The sequence below is a fragment of the Delphinapterus leucas genome, chromosome 19, assembly GCF_059928025.1.
Source record: "Delphinapterus leucas isolate spDelLeu-1000000601 "Yukka" chromosome 19, BTC_Dleu_Yukka2, whole genome shotgun sequence".
Lineage (NCBI taxonomy): Eukaryota > Metazoa > Chordata > Mammalia > Artiodactyla > Monodontidae > Delphinapterus > Delphinapterus leucas.
Genome location: NC_143147.1, coordinates 14,715,101 through 14,732,035, shown reverse-complemented (window position 1 = coordinate 14,732,035; position 16,935 = coordinate 14,715,101). Strand labels below are relative to the sequence as shown.

Below are 16,935 nucleotides of genomic sequence, written 5' to 3'. Positions count from 1 at the left end.
GGCTCCTGGTCTGGCGCCGCGGAGCCCCAGCCACTCCCTCATCGCCTGGGAGCCCGGAGCCTGGCGGCCGCGGCTTCCCCACACCAACAGCTGGCCCACCCGGTCTGACCACAGCCCTCCCCGCCGTCCCCGTGCCCCTGCCTCCTGGCCCTTACGGCACCCTTCAGCCCCAAACACGTCCTCCTCCTTCTCCGTGAAACCCATCAACCGGTCCGCACCCCACCCAGCCCCAGGTCTCGGCCTGCCCCCAGGTCCCAACGCCTGCTGACCCGCCTTCAGCATGTGGAATGGGCGGGCGGAGGGAAATCAGAAGGGGCAAGTGCAGGTTCCCGGGCCATGCGGATAGCTGGAACCCCGCTGGTGAGGTGAAGTGGTGGCAGTTGGTCCCCAACCCCTTGCCCCGCAGATGGATATCTCAAGGGAGGTCTGGGGCCCCTGACAGCTGAGTAGGGGGGATAGCAACACGATCCTCACAGCTGAGGTTCAGACCAGGGGTCCTTGGCAGGAGAGGCCTGGCTGAGGTGGGGCAAGCTTAGGGCGCCGGGAGGAGGGCATGGGGCTGCCCCACGGGGCTGCTTCAGGTGGTGGCTGCAGACTGGCCTAAACCTAGCTCCGTCCCAGAGTGGCGGCAGCTACCCTGGCAGCAGCAGGAGGGCTCAACCTCTGATCCCAGGCACAGGGCCTGGGCGAAAGGACAGGACTTTTGCGGGGTTTTTGTGTGTGTGTGTGCGGTACGCGGGCCTCTCACTGTTGTGGCCTCTCCCGTTGGGGAGCACAGGCTCCGGACGCGCAGGCCCAGCGGCCATGGCTCACGGGCCCAGCCGCTCCATGGCATGTGGGATCTTCCCGGACTGGGGCATGAACCCGCGTCCCCTGCATCGGCAGGCGGACTCTCAACCACTGCGCCACCAGGGAAGCCCAGGACTTTTACTTTTTTGTTGTTTTGTTGTTTTGGTTTTCCTTTAGGTGGAAGGACAGTAAGTAGGCAGGGACGGCACCTGCGGTACCCAGGTACTTGGTACTACTGTACGTGCGGATTAACCTCATGGGTGTCAGCCTAACAGCTCCTGTCCTGGCTCTGGACCCAAAATATACTACTGGGACCCGGTAGGAGATAATCCACTACCCCTTGTCGTCCCTGACGCAGCAGCTGACACACCCACCCCGCTCCTTCCCAGAAGGACTGGCCCCCCTGAGGCAGGGGAAAATGGGAACAGGTGAGCTGCCTGTCCGGTGGGATGAGTCAGGACCAGCCTCAAGAGTGAAAAAGACCTAGTGGCCCGGCGGCAGGGGTGCTCACTGTGTCCCTGGAAGGGGGGCAGGGGAGGCTGGTGGCCTTGGTCTCTGAGACAAACAGGAGCTAGCTTCTTCCCTCTCCCACCCAGGCTTCCCAGGGCCTATGGTGTGACAGCCTCCCCCATGCAGCACCCCACCCCCTCCCAGCAGAAGCCTGGGACTGGCTCTGTCACCAGAGGTGTCATTTCCCAGCTGTCCGGGGGAGGTGAGTGAACTGGGAGTGTGTGTTGGGTGTGGGGACCCAGCAGATCTAAGATAAGATGCGCTCAGCTCCCTTCCCCTCCCAGGAGCCGCCACTTCCCTGGTCCTTGGGCACTGACACAGAAGATCTGGGTGGCTTAGCCTATGTGAAAAGGAAGAAAAGAGCAGCTTCCCTGATGGCATTCTCAGATGATGCTGTGGGAGACTAGCTCTTGCTTTTTGGCCCTGAGATTACTTTACTTTCTAGCCAGAGAACAAAGACGCCAAATTCCAGGCTTTTGAGTTCAAAAGCCTCAGGGTCTGGGTCTCAGACAGGTAAGGTTGGAAGGAGGTACAAACAGGCAGCGCTCCCCCCCCCCCACCATGCCCCGACACCCTATGCTAGCAGGGGAGAAGCTAGTGGAGGACCAGACACGATGATAGACACGGGTGTAAGAGTGATCCTCATTCCCCAACGGCCAAGTCCAGGGGACATGGAAGGGACGGAACCCAGAATACACTGGGGGAGCCAAGGCCATGCGGTGTGGCTTGGAAGGCTGGCACATTGCCATTGCTCTTGGATCCTGGGGGCAGCAGCAGCAGAACAGAAATGAGAGCACATGGACCCATGGAGGCGGGGACCCAGGAGGGTTTATCCCCAAGAGAGGATGCGCAGCTCACCGAGCAGCCCTCCCCACCCACCCCACCTATGCTGTGGTGCTAGGGAACTCCCCACATTTACATCAATGGTGGAGGCAGGAGAAGAGGTGGGGTGGGGGAGACCAGGTGAGTTCACCTGGGAATGACTAAGAGAATGTTTTCTGCAAGCAGCTAGAAGGGAGACCCAAAATAGAGGTAAATTGAACTAAAGAGAAATAAAATAATATATTTGCATAACTGAGATCGTAGCTTCTACACCTGCTTCTGGGGGTTGGTAGCCAAATTTCCAGGCTCCACTCCCAACGCTCATTCAAAAGATGTGCGAGGGGGCCAAGCACCTCCAATGATTCTGACGTAGGCGGCATGGCAGAGACCTTTAATAAAGGTTTAATAAAGGTTTTCTTTTATTGCTTTTTCTTCTTCTAACAACTGACTTCAAAGTTGGGGTGGAAGGGAGCTGGGTCATTGCTCCACTGACTCATGAACTTGCTCCATCCACATGAGTCAAACTTGACCAAACTAGTAATTAATTTCAGAGACCTTGTGTGTCCCTCAACACAGCATGTACAGAAAAAGCCTTCTAATTAGGAGGAGAATCATGTCCCTGGGAGGGCTGCATGGAATGGGGACCAATGGCCTAGCCTCCCTCACAATCGGCTACTCAAACCCTGTGACCTCTGGCTCTGCCCTCCAAACTGGAAGGCTCGGGGCTGCCTGCCAATCCCTGGGCTCCTGGAGGGAAGGGAAACTACCAAGTACCTACTGCATGTGAGGAGCTTTACATGGATTGCCACCCACATTCAGTGTCCTAATTACGCAAATAATATGACTGCATTCTCCTCAAAAAATATTAAAGCACTAGACATAAAACTGAGGTTCCCTTGGACACCCCCCACTTCATCTTCTTGTTTTACTTTCTGGAAGTTTTCCTGTGTCCTCCTTTTGGGGGAAAAAAGTTTTTTGTTATATTTATTTTTTTCCATTACTCTTTATCCTTAAATAAAGATGGATGTTGATTACCTTTTTAATTTCCAAAGAGCAATATCTTCTTGCATCTCTCTGCATCTATATTTTTTAAATGCAGTATTATATTGTAACCCAAGAAATAGGTAACAATCAAAATTCAAAAGGTACGAAAGAACGTACAGCGAACCTTTGTCCTGAGCCACCCAAGACCCCTATTCCACACAGCTGCTGTTTCAGTCTTGTAAATCCTCCAGATTGGTTGGTGCAGAGACACAGACATAGATACTTCTTTTCTCTTTAAAAATACAAATGCTAAAAAAAAAAACAACAAATGCTAACAGACTATATGCATTGTTTCCCCTTCCATTTTTTTTTAACTTTCCAATTATAGAGTTTTTTTCTTTTTTTCTTGTGCTTCCTAGTTTCTCTATTTCTTCCAGATTTCTTTGATAGGCTTTTTAATATCTGGGAGGAATATATGGAAGGAGTCTCTCTCTTTTCATTTTGGAGGCTTTCCTTAAATGTCTGCTGGTCGTTGGCTCTCTGTTAATATCTAATAGGGAGCCAGCAAGAAGCCGAGTGGAAGCTCTGTGTGTGTGTGTGTGTGTGTGTGTGTGTGTGTGTGTGTGCGCGCGCGCGCACGTGTAGGGGGAGGGCACTCATTGACTGTCGGCTTTGCTGTAGGACAGTGAAAGCCTTTTTACACAGACTCCCAAATGTTGACAGGTGGCAGGCTTTCTCTGGGGCCGTTCAGTTTTTTGAGAGAATATCCTCCATTCTCCATCCCTGTCTTGTATGGGTGTGGGTTGGGAGGGCAGGGTGGGAGTTCCTATTTCTAGCTTCAAGCCTCACCTCTGCTGCGCCTGGGGTCCCCAAGTCCAAAGCCCCCAAAAATGAGTGTGCGGAGGGTTGGTGTGTGTGACTCAGATGTGAGAGGTGAGGGAGACCCAGGGGTCTCGACACCCTGAACACAGGCTCTCGGCCACCCTCTGTGTTCAGCCAGGCCCTGACCCAGAGTCTAGGGACCTCCAGGATCTTGGAGCATCATTTCTTGTTCATTCTGTCACCACCCTTAGGCCACTGTCCAGCCTCTAAAGCCTGTTGGAATCTTTTTCTCCACTGCTGTCTTCTCTCCGGGTCTTTGTCCGTGTACATACATGCCTCTCTGATGCCTCTCCTGTTATCCAGTTCAGTTATGGAAGGGAGAGAAGACAAATGCTCATGTTTACATGTCTTCCATGTTTAGCCAGAAGTCTCACCACAGTTTATGTCCCTCAAGGACCAAATTTGGATTTTTTTTTCTGTTTTTTTTCCGACCGCTCCTTGCAGAATCTTAGTTCCCTGACCAGGGATGGAACCCGTGCCCCCTGCCTTGGGGGTGTTGGAGTCTTTAACAACTGGACCACCAGGGAAGTCCAAGGACCAGCTTTTAGGTTGTTTCCAATTTTTCCGCTGTTACAACAGTGCTCTTAGGAACATTGTTGTAAATACCTCCCACCATCAGTCAGCCCTCAGGACAATCCTGTGAAGTAGGTATTGGCTTGATTTTACATTTGGGGAAACCTAGGCCCAGAGAAATGCCTTGATGGGATCTTTTATTAAATTGGTTAGTCAGTTATTAAATTGGTTATTTCACATATAGAATAAATATCTCTTAATTTTTTTTTCGTATGCAACATATTATAGTACATAAACTGGTATCTTTTTAATCTGTGTAGTTCTCAGGTACCAAGCACAGCGCAGAAGCCAGGCAGGCACATGAATAATGAATGATGGTGAACTGCGGTCTCAGTGAGGAGTGTTTTAAAGGAGAGCCCAGCACAGCAGGCCTGGGAGGCCTCCTGATCCCATACCCTCACTCTGCAACCTTCCATTCATTATTCATTAGAAATTCACTGGGGTTAACAAGCTCCTCTATCAAACACTTGCTGAATTGAGTCAACTGATCTGGCCTGACAGCCAGGAGTTTCAGGTTGTGGTCCCAGATCTCCCTATCTGCATGATGACCTCAAGTGAATAGCTTTCTGCTTGGGCCTCATCTTCCTCATTTGTTAAATGAGGGCTCTTTCACTCTACAATGCCGGGCACCGTGCTGGCACCAGTGGTTAGGACTCTGCTCATTCACTGCTGAGGGCGCAGGTTCAATCCCTGGTCGGGGAACTAAGATCCCGCAAGCCAAGTGGTGCGGCCAAAAAAAAACAAAAACAAAAACAAAACCCACAACACATCATGTTTGTCAATTATACCTCAATAAAGCTGGAGGGAAAAAAAAGCACCCACCATGATCTTTGACGGACGTAATGATCAAGACACTTGCCAACACAGCTCAGACAGATTTAAACCAGAAAGGAGGCTCTGAGGGCTCACATGACTGGAGTGTAGCTGGAAACAGCAGGGTCCAGGTGCTCATGTGATGTCATCAGGGATCTGGTTCTCTGTTTCCAGCCCTGCTGGCCTTTGCCTTAGCTTCATTTCCAGACAGGGAACAGAAGCAGCTGCAGGCTCACATTCTTTTAAAATGTTAGTTAAAAAAAAAAAAAATGAATGTGGTTCAAAATTCCAAAAATTCAAAAGAGCATATGGAGAAAGTCTCTCTCTCACCCTTTTCTCCCAGCCCTCCAGCTTCCACCTCTCAGCCCCAGTCCTCCCAGTAGTTTCCCTCCTTCCAGAGATGCTCTGTGCACATAGCTTTCCACCAATGGAAGAACACAACACGAACTGTTCTGTAACTTGCTTTTGTCACTTAAGTATCTTGGAGACTGTTCCATAACCGTGTATAAGGTTTGCTTTCGTCCTGGCTGCAGTGTTACGTGGTAATGCAGTTTAACCAACTTCCTGTTGACAGACATTTGCTTCCAATCTTTTGCCACTACAAGCGAAGCTGCAAGGAATAATCTACACATCCCCATTCTACCTGTGTGCAAATCTGAAGGGCTAATTCCTAGATGTGAAAGTCCTAGGTCAAAGGGTATGGGTCCTTGTGATTGATTTTGATTTTGATGGAATATTGCCAAATTGCTCTCAGGTGGATGTGTTACCGCCACCAACAAACAGGTGAGGCTTGTTTACTTAAACCCAATACCCTCTTCAACTCTCTATGAAACTTCTTGGTCATTGTAAGTTAGGCATGATTTGCATCTGTCTTATGCTGAATGAAGTCAGGCATCCCTTCCTATATTTGAGAGTTCTTTATATTTCCTTTTATATTTCCTGTTCTGTGAAATGTCTGTACAGTTTTTTGTACATTTTTATTGGGTTGTCGGTATTTTTCTTACAGATTTGTAGGACATTTTTATGTATCTAAATTAGCTCTTTGTAATACGAGTTATGAATATTTTTCTTTAGATTTTCATTTGTCTTTTAACTTTTGCTTTTTTTTACCATGCATACTTTTAACATTTTAAATACAGATTTAAATATATCAGTCTTTTATGACTTCTGCATCTTGTTTTCATACTTATGTCTTCCCTACTCCAAACTATTTACTTCTGTGGTATTCTTACCAGAAATGCATAACCTCAATCTAACTAATCACGAGGAAACATTGGACAAATCCAAATTGAGGGACATTCTGTAAAATAACTCACCAGTACTCTACAGATGTGTCAAGATCATGAAAGGAAAAAAAAAAAGGGACTGTCTCGGGTTGGAAAAGCCTAAGGAGACGTGACAACTAAATGCAATGTGAAATCCTGAATTAGATCCTGAGTCAGAAAAAATGTATTAATGGGAAAACCGGAAAAATTCAAATATGACTTGTAGATTAGTTAACAGTATTGTATCAACACTAATTTCCTGGTTTCCATAATTATACCATGGCTATGCAAGATGTGAACATCTGGAGAAGCTGGGTGAGGGTATACAGGACATTTGTACTGTTTTTGAAACTTTTCTGTGCTCTAAAATTATAAGGTATTGATCCATATTTTCCCCCCAATGGCTACTCAGTTGTTCTAATAAACTTTACTGACTAATCCCTTTCCCCACTGATTTTTAATTTTTTTTACTTTTAAATTATAAAAAATACATAAAACTTACCATCTTAACCATTTTTAAGTGTACAATTCAGTAGTGCTAAGTACATTCATATTGTTGTACAACCAATCTCCAGAACTCTTTTCATCTTGCAGAACTGAAACTCTCTACCCATTAAACAACTCCCCCTTTTCCTCTCCCCCGGCTCTCGGCAACCACCGTTCTACATTCCATCTCTATGACTTTGAGCCTCTACTCTTGGTCCCTCATATAAGTAGACTCGAGCAGTATTTGTTTTTTCATGACTGGCTGACGCTGATTAACAAGCCACTAATTTCACAATAAAATGAAAACCTATTTTTGATGCTAATTGGCAAAGCCTCGGGTGGTGGCTAAGAGATAGATAGTTGAGGTGCTCGTGGTAAGTACTTCTGGAGCGTGAAGGAATTGAGGCACAGAGAGGTTTAGTGACCTGTTGGTGATCACACAACCAAGGAGAGAGGGTGCACGTTAACCCCAGGATTGGCTCCACAGCTCGCTTCTGGTCTCTGCCCCAGGCTGGGGATCACAGAAGAGAGCCAAGGCATGGAAACCAGCAGCATCTGGGTGATGTCTGAAGAGGTGGATGAAGTCACCCAAGGAGTAGTGACCACCGGCACTTAAGAGGCAAGCAGAGGCGACAACCCAGTAATATGTCCCCAGTGACTGGCCAGCTCTGGGTTCTCAGTCAATATTCATTAGCTGAGCCTAAAAAGGAGCAGCCAGAACAGGGGGAGGTAAGCCAGGGGAACTAATTTCAGAAACGAAGGGAGAACAAATTTCAAATGAGGGGAGTGGTCAGCATATTGGAAAGAGATCAAACTCTAGTCTGAGAGGGAACCTCTGGATTTAGGAACAAGGAAATCATTGGTGATGAGAGGTTTCTTGGGATTATTGCAGGAGCAAGAAAGTGCTGGTAAATGTTTAACAACCCACTTTCCAAAAAAAGTATGCATTTGTGTATGTACATAAGTTTATTATAAATTTTACTGATATAAAGGATATGTAACAGAATCCACAAATAAAATGTACAATATTTTTTTTATTGTAAATGCTATTCTGTATCCATGATTTCATAAATGGAGTTATAGCCTAAGTACAAGTGCAGTTCCAACGTGAACGTTCGTTGATGTTTTCATTTACGTTTTTGAGTAAGATAAAAATGAAACACACGATATGCTGAAACCTCACAGATTCCTCAATGACTTGAGTGATTTCTTTGCTGAAACTGACAACAGTTTTCAAATCCTGGAATGTATCCTCAACTTTCTGTGCTATTCACAGTGTAACAGCCTATAGACATGACATTTCAAGATTCTTTTTTTTTTTTTTTTTTTGCGGTACGCGGGCCTCTCACCGTTGTGGTCTCTCCCGTTGCGGAGCACAGGCTCCGGACGCGCAAGCTCAGCGGCCATGGCTCACGGGCCCGGCCGCTCCGCGGCATGTGGGTTCTTCCCAGACCGGGGCACGAACCCGTGCCCCCTGCATTGGCAGGCGGACTCTCAACCACTGCGCCACCAGGGAAGCCCAAAGATTCTTTTTTAATTAATTAATTAATTAACTTATTTTTGGCTGCGTTGGGTCCTTGTGGCAGTGCGTGGGCTTCTCATTGTCGTGGCTTCATGGCTTCCCTTGTTGCGGAGCATAGGCTCTAATGCGTGTAGGCTTCAAGAGTTGTGGCTTGCAGGCTCCAGCGCTCAGCCTCAGTAGTTATGGCGCATGGGTGTAGTTGCTCCACAGCATGTGGAATCCTCCCGAGCCAGGGCTCGAACCCGTGACGTTGCAAAGGTCCACCTTTTTTTTCTCGCGGACAACCTGCTCCCTTTTTTCTCTGCTCCAGCCACACTCGAGGACCTCACTCAAACAGCTCCTGAGAAGCAGCACTCCTGCCACCTTCGACAATTTCATCACTCCTTCGTAGCACCTGTAAATCGCCTCTGCAGCTTTTATAACAATTTAGAACTAAACTACTCTGGGAGTACCACACACTTCTGTCTCTTTCCATGAGCCGCAATATCTGTGATGGCCGAGTATCAAACATCTGCTCCCTCAGTGCCTACTACAGCATACAGTACTAGTATCCATAAAGTAGCGCTGCCAGAAAACAGAGAGAGCTAGGATAAGGTTATCTACGTATAGGAATCACCTGCAGGGTATCACCAGAAAACATCTCCTTGCATGTGTTTTTGCTTGTTTAAAACAACCTGAGGCTTCCCTGGTGGCGCAGTGGTTGAGAGTCCGTCTGCCGATACAGAGACCGCGCGGTTCGTGCCCCGGTCCGGGAAGATCCCGCATGCAGCGGAGCGGCTGGGCCTCTCAACCATAGCCGCTGAGCCTGCGCGTCTGGATCCTGTACTCCGCAACGAGACAGACCACAACGGTACAACGGTGAGAGACCTGCGTACCGCTTAAAAAAAAAAAAAAAAAAGGCCTGGACTCCACCTTTTAAAACTGAAATGTACGAACAAAACTTTCCCAACACACAACAACCCTTCTCTTGAAAACGTGAGCTTGCAAATAAATATACTCACCCCGTGACAAGAGCAAACCTTCGACTCCTGTAGTTTTCACAACACCTAACAGCGCGTTTCAATAACTTCTTTTTGAACATATTCTTACTATAAACTACCAAGCAAAAACAGGGTACTCTTACTTACACTACTGACTGAAAACAGAAGCTTCAACAGGTTCTTAAAAGAAAGATTCCACTACAAGGAAACTGAAGTGAAACACACAACTCTCTCCTGCAAAGCGAAATTAAAGATTCAATACTAATACTGCCAGAATAAAACCATAACAAATACAGAATACCCACTCCTCAAAAACCCAAGGACACATATCACGTCATTAGAAACTTAAAAAATAACATTAACCAGCATTTACTACCGCAGTATTTAACGTATGTCTACGAACTACCGCTACATGACCTCTCCAAAGGAAAAAAAAAAAAACCCTAAGCTTTCTCCTTCGAAAAACAACAACTCATCACTAACAAACCCCAAGAAATCCCTGTACTCCGGACACGAATAACGGCGCAAACCCTACACGCCCGTTTGTCTCTTTCAGCAAGTACACCTTACCACTAAAAACGACTAACTACTACCCATAGAATAAAATTAAACTAAAGATGAAGATCGTCAGAAAGAATCAGAGAGGAGCAATCAGGATGTTGCAAAGCCTGATTACGCACAGCCGTTAATCACGAAATCATGCGTGCTCCAATCATCATATTCTATTCTGTTCTCCAAAAGGAGAAACAGGTAAGGATTATCCTACCTGACGATACAAAAAAACTCTGGGGCATTCCGTACTCTGGGAAAAAGATTCCACTTTGAGAGAGGGTGAGAACCCAACACGTTACCCTGAGCAACCTAAAGCTATCTAGGTTCTTCCATTTCTGTTACTACATTTATTTGCAGATGTTATAAAATATATTTTTGCATTTGGCGTCAAAAAAGCATAGGCTAATTCCTCCCAGAACGCTCCACTCACTTAAGAGCCTGCTGTCCTACCCGGCCGCCTCACTTTATTTACATATCCCCGCCCACTCCCTTCCGCCAGAAATCTACCGTAATAACCAAAATAAAAGCGACATCTAGTATCTTAGAGTGCAAGACTGTTCCGTTTCTATAGTAGATTGGCCACCCCAATTTTCTCCTGAAATTTTTATGTCTTGATCTATCTTTTTTTTTGGCCACGCTGCGCGGCATGCGGGATCTTAGTTCCCCGACCAGGGATCGAACCCGCGCCCCCTGCAGTGGAAGCGCGGAGTCCTAACCACTGTACCGCCACGGAATTCCAGTAAGTCTTGATCTTACCCTAAAATATATTTTTTTTACGAAGAACTGTAAACAAAACTCGTAACTCCAGACTCGAGAGACAATTACCCTAACACTGACATCCTCCACCAAATGCAGTTTTAGGGGGAGGGCTGAAGTCTATGGTTTCCTTCTTCCAGGAACAGTGAGTGGTCCCTCGCTTCTCCAGCCTTCATCCCTACTTCCAGTCACGAAGGTATCAGAAAGGTTTCTTTTTCAGCCCAAAGACGCTGATGAATAATGCTATTTCGGTGACGGCTGGGATGGCACTATGGAAGGTAGGTGATAGGTTCAGGGTCCCTTCCAATAAAAATATCCAAATCCCCAAGCCAGCAATCCCACCCCCAAAGGGTAGGAGTGGGGGACCTCAAAAAGACCACGGGATGTTGAGTGGATCTGATATACATGGAGTAAAGGGCTGGGTAGGGGAAACCTTCAGATTTAAAGTAAACCGTCCTTCCCCGTCCTCAAACATTGGGTGCTACCATACCTGCAGAAGACAAAAATGTACCAGTATGTGGTGCACTCCCAACGCTCAAATATGAAGAAGGATAGGGCCACAGATGCACTACAGTGAGCCCCAATGGCTTGGGAACGCACCAGAGTCAAGGAAAGCCTTTGGATCAATAGGTAGTGATGGGCCAGAAAAGGCCAGTGGTGGGACTGGCATCTGCATTCTGTTTCACCTCCTGGAGAGCAGGGCACCTCTTGCTCCCTTTACCACACTGCAAAGGCCAGAGCCAGCAGCCCTGACTTCTGAGTTTTAGGACTGCCATGTGAGTGGAGGCCAGAACTGAGCCTGCACAGCTGGGGCCCCAAGCTACCGCCACCCCATATCTATCAGGTGAAGTAGTAGGCTCCCCACCTACTCCAAGCACACGGGAATGCTCACAGTGACATTATACACCCTGCTAGAATCACTCTCCAGCACCTGGTCCTCCCCGTCCACTATCCCAGTGTCAAGAGCCTTCCCTGATCCATCTTCCTCAGTCTCTTCTGCATTCCCATAGTGCTTCACATCTTTACACATCCTATGGTACAGTGCTTATCACACTGAATTACAGATGTCTGTCTGTGTGTCTGATAGAAAACTGTGTTTTACTCCCATTTTCAGATCTCCAGTGCCTGACGCATAGCAGGAGCTTAACAAATGATCAAAGATTGTATTAAATCTTCTACGTTACCTAAGAAGATCTCTCAACTGGAGGGATTCTGTTTGACTGCTAGGGCAAACACCACTGTGCCAGAAAGGCCTAGTTAGGTGGCTGAAGGGCGTTAAGATGGAAATGGGCCGTACAGGAAAGGTGCACAAGTAGAAAGGATACAGATGAGGCTCTGGGTGCTGTTGAACATGGAAACTCCTGAGAAGAAACCGGCCAGCTCCACTGCAAAGAGGGCCAGGGTGACAGAGAGCGCTGCCACCAGCCTGCAGAAAGGAAGGGAGCTGGCTTAGGCCTTCTGGCCTTTTTCTAACACCCCTTCACTCCCACTACTGCTTAATTCTGACCACCCTGCCCCAAGTGCTCACTGCATGTCCTGCTTTTCATACTCCTCAGGGGTGAACTTGAGAGGCAGGCAGGCCTGGATGTTGCTGTCCTGGGGAACAGGGCAGAAAGAAAGAGAAGTTGAAAGAGGGTCGGGCGGCGGATGGCGGGGGAATGGGAGGACCCCACCGGGTAAGGCCCCGGGGGAAAAGGTGCGGTAGGGCTGGGACCACCCCAAGGTGGGAAGGAGGGCGAGAGGAGGGGGGCCATGGGTCTTACCCGCGACCAAAATAAGGTGATGACGACCACCAAATGCGCCAGGAGCGTCAGAAAGCGAGAGGGCACGAGTCCCGAGATCCGACCCATGGCCCCCTGGGTAAGGGTTACCTCCTGGAGCAGAGGCCGTGGTCTCTGGGACTGGAAGCTCAGGGAGAGGCGCTCCTCAAGTCTCCCAGGTTAACCTACAAAAATTCGACGTACTCCGCCCTCCCGCTCGCGCTGGGGCCGCCCAGTTGCCTTGGTAACCGCATAAGCGGGGGCTACGACGCGAATCTCTGAGAATATCGCGAGAGCAGTAAATTATCGCGCCGCCGAGAACCCCCAGAGGATCGTGGGTACGGGTCCTCTGTACCTCATCCCGGCCGGGTGCGGACAGCCAGCCGCCTCCCCGCGCGCAGCCGAGCTGTCGGTACCTGAGAGTGTGCGGCGGTGGCGCGGTCCCGCACTGCCGACTCTGCCCGCGCAGCCACGGCGAACGGAAACCCGCCCTGCCTAGCCCGGGACACTCCTTCCTCTCCGGATGCCCATGCCGGGAGCCGCCGGGCCCCCAGCCCCCGCTGCGCTGCCCAGGACGACCCTCCGGATACCACTGTCACCGCCACGCCGGCCTTAGGGCATCGCCATGCCTGAGGCCTGGACACTCTCTTTTCTTCCATCCTCCGCATCCGTTTAGCTTCCACCTGCCCTGGGCCGAACTTGGAGAGGTGGATGCCCCTACGTTGTCCGGCTGTCGTTTATTCTCCCGGAGCCCCTGGTTGTCGGCGGACAACCGCTTGCCGGCGGACAAGGTTCATACCTGAACCTTCCTTGATTCGGGCTCCCCCCAACCAACTCCCCAGACAACTTGCTCAGATTGGTGAGGGATTTGCAGTGGGCAGAAAATGGCCCGCTCTCCTGAACTAGGGTGTGGATGAGAGGCGTGTTTAGGGAGGAAGGGAGTGTACGAGAAAAGGGGGTGGAGCGGGGAGTGGAGGAAGAGAATGAAACCCTGCGTCCCTGGGAGGCAAGGATCGAGGGCGGAGATGCAGACTCCGCAACGATTTCCTTATCTCTTTGAGCTGTGGGCACGACTTAGCCCAACTACAGTCCAAGCATCTCTCACTATCGCGACCTCACTGACCTTTGGGCCTCAAAGGGGATCCCTGCAGAACTGAAAGTTCTCGCCCGCATTCATTGCTCACAGTCTAGTCACAACCTCGCAGGGGCCTCCCTACCCACTTACCAGATCATCTCTCTTCCTACTGTCAAGAATAATAATGGATAAACATCTATAGTAAGAATAGAAAAGAGTTTTATTTGAACCAAACTAAGGACTAGCCCGGAAGCCCACTTCCCAGATCACTCTGAGAAACTGCCCCAGGGAAGCATGGTTTCCAGTACAGTTTTATATCTGGTCAGAACAAAGAACATTAAACAAGTAAGTGTTACATTTCTTCATGGTTTAAAAAAAAAAAAAGAACAGACCATGAGTATACAGCAAGTCAGTATGGTGTTGGCACCTGGGAAGGGAGTCATCATCAAAAGAGGACCAGCATTGGCATCCCAAGATGCCATGTTTATTTTTAACATGGACATTCTTTACTTCTGGTCAGTGTGCCCTTTTCTTTAATAAAGCAGGTGTACAATGTATGTTTGATAGGCCACAAACAGGCTGTTTTAGTTAGCATAAAATTCAAGTTAGGGGCTTCCCTGGTGGCGCAGTGGTTGAGAGTCCGCCTGCCGATTCAGGGAACACGGGTTCGTGCCCCGGTCCGGGAAGATCCCACATGCCGTGGAGCCTGCGCGTCCGGAGCCTGTGCTCCGCAACGGGAGAGGCTACAACAGTGACAGGCCCGCGTACCGCAAAAAAAAAAAACAAACAAAAACAAACAAAAATTCAAGTTAGCTCATGTTTAAGCCAGAATGACTTCCCCATACCTCAATATGTGAACATTTCTTTTATCACCACTCTTCATCTCAGTGCTTCTAGGAGGGTCTAAACTACAAACCCTAGAGGCATTTTTTATTTCTTCATTCATTCATTCAACAGATATTCATTGACTAGCTATAAGTCCCAGGCACTGTGCTGGGCTCATGTTCTTGAGGAACAAGTCAGAAGTGTCTACCTTCCTGGGGTCAGAGAGATCGACGACAAACAGGCAAACAAATAATATATCTGCATGATAATAAGTGCTGTAAATAAAAATTTTTAAGGGAAATATTAGAATAATGTGATCAAGGAAAGTTTCTTTGAAAATGGGTCATTTGTTCTTAAACTTTGTTTTAGGAAATGTGGTCAAAAATGAGAGGAAATGCTTTTCTCTCTTCCAGGTCCCCAGTGTAATAAATGGATTTCCTTTTTTCTAAACCAGTGGGTGAAAAAATTCATAAGTCAAAGAGACAGTCAAAAGATGTTTCCTCAAGGTCATGAAAGACAAAGAGATGTGACAAAAATGGGCAAACGATAAGGTCCTGCTGTATAGCACAGGGAACTATATTCAATATCCTTGATAAACCATAATGGAGAAGAATATCTATCTATCTATATACCTATCTATCTATCTATCTATATATATATATCTGAATCACTTTGCTTTACAGCAGAAATTAACACAACATTGTGAAACAACTATACTTCAATAAAATAAAATAAAAAGACGTGCCAAATTTGACATGAGAAATTTAATGTGTGATCCTAATGGATCCTGGATCAGGAAAGAAATTTTTTTATTATAAAGGACATTAGTGGAACAACTGGCAAAATTTGAATAAGGTCTCTAGCCTAGATAATAGTATTGTATCGGTGTTAATTTCCTGAGTTTTTGATAATTCTACTGCCTTTATGGAAGAGAATGTCCTCGTTAGAACAGTTCCCTGGGAATAGAAAGCCCAGGACTTCAGAGCCACGCTCCCCCAGACAGTTTATCAGGTCTGACTATTCACAGGTGAAGGAAGCACTGTCCTAGAGTGAAAGTGAGGAAAGCCCATGACCCGCTTTTGCAAGATTCTCCAAGGTCCCTGGAGCAAATAGAATGAACAGAAGGAGTCAGCTGTATGAGGATCTGGGGAAAGAGCATGCCAGGTGAGGCACAGCAAGTGCAAAGATCCTTAGGTGGGAACAAGCCCAGTGTATTTGTTGAACAGAAAGGGAGCTAGTGTGTCTGAAGCCCATAATGGAAGGGGAAGAAGAGATCAGGGCGAGGTGGGATGGGTAGACAAGGGACATGGCCTTGCAGCCATGGGGAGGGACAGGCTCAGATTTGTATAACATACATAGATGACTTTGGTTGCAACATGGAGAATGGATTTTAAGATTTTAAGCAGAAGGTCTGTGAAGAAGCCATGGTGTTATCCAAGAAAGATAGGATGAGATTGGACCAGAGTGGAGTCAAGGAGGTGGAGTGAAGTGGAAGGAATCTAGAGATCCTTAGAAGATAAAGTCTGAACATGGGGCTGTGGGTGGATGAGAAAAAGGGAGCAGTCAAGGATGACTGTTAGATTTTGGGCTCCAGCAGCTGGAAGTTTGGGGTATTCTGCTCATAATAGCCTTCCTGCCTAGGGGACCTATAGATAGTAAGAACTGGGCAGTTACAGTTCACATTGTGAATTAGTAAACAGCAAGCATTTAGGTCTGTCCTGTCACTTTCCATGACCTTGGTTCAGGGAAGCCTGCTCTACAGTCTCACAAAAGCGATTTTTGGAGCCACCCTGTGGCCATAGGAGGTATTGCTGGTGACCAAGTGTCCTTGCCCAGGGGGCCACTCGTCCCAGGGCTGGAACTCACATGTCCCTACATTTGAACTGGTCATAAAAGAATTTAGAAAAACATTTTTAAAATCACAGAAATATTCAAATATATGTAAAGATAAAGAAAAATAAAGAAAACCCCATTTGAAGCCTACCGTTCTGCTTCAGTGATTACCAACACATGACCAACGTTTTTTCAGCTATCCTCTCCCTCCCAGTCCCACTGGGTTATTTTGAAGCAAATCCCAGACATCACGAAATAATTCTGTCCAGGAGGAAGAAATTTCCCCCCATCTCTCTTGAGTTCTTTTAGCTGATCTAATAATTACGTTGACACAAGACATTAACAGGAGGAAAAAAACAATTTAATTCATACACAGGGAAGTCTCATAGAAATGGGACCACCGAAGTGACCAAAGCAGGCTGTTTATATATCATTGTTTGACAAAGAAATATTATTTGTGAAGATTTAACAAAGGGGCTTGTGCTAGGGGTAGCTGACTAATGAAGAC

At 47.6% G+C, this 16,935-nt stretch overlaps 1 protein-coding gene and 1 non-coding gene across 6 annotated transcripts; both read right to left on the bottom strand.

Moving 5' to 3' along the window:
• Window positions 1–34: 34 nt before the first annotated feature.
• Window positions 35–13,930, bottom strand: TMEM107 (transmembrane protein 107). Of its 5 annotated transcripts, XR_016388852.1 has the most exons (6): window positions 13,111–13,930; window positions 12,463–12,530; window positions 12,260–12,360; window positions 11,425–11,521; window positions 11,004–11,203; window positions 35–9,210 (listed from the first exon to the last, which is right to left on the bottom strand). XR_016388852.1 is itself a non-coding variant. In XM_089900382.1 (5 exons), exons 1-5 carry the CDS (start codon window positions 13,360–13,362, stop codon window positions 11,134–11,136), a joined length of 588 nt encoding a protein of 195 aa, XP_089756508.1. In that variant the 5' UTR covers window positions 13,363–13,930; the 3' UTR covers window positions 10,258–11,133. The 5 variants fall into 5 exon arrangements, 4 of the variants coding, with proteins under 4 accessions (XP_089756508.1, XP_089756509.1, XP_022451671.1 ...); XM_089900382.1 differs by lacking the exon at window positions 35–9,210 and having other exon boundaries at window positions 10,258–11,203; XM_089900383.1 differs by lacking the exon at window positions 35–9,210 and having other exon boundaries at window positions 10,258–11,203; window positions 11,446–11,521.
• LOC115803614 (U8 small nucleolar RNA) lies at window positions 10,263–10,399 on the bottom strand. Its single transcript, XR_004024370.1, has one exon. It is a non-coding gene; the product is annotated as a U8 small nucleolar RNA (small nucleolar RNA).
• Window positions 13,931–16,935: the final 3,005 nt, after the last annotated feature.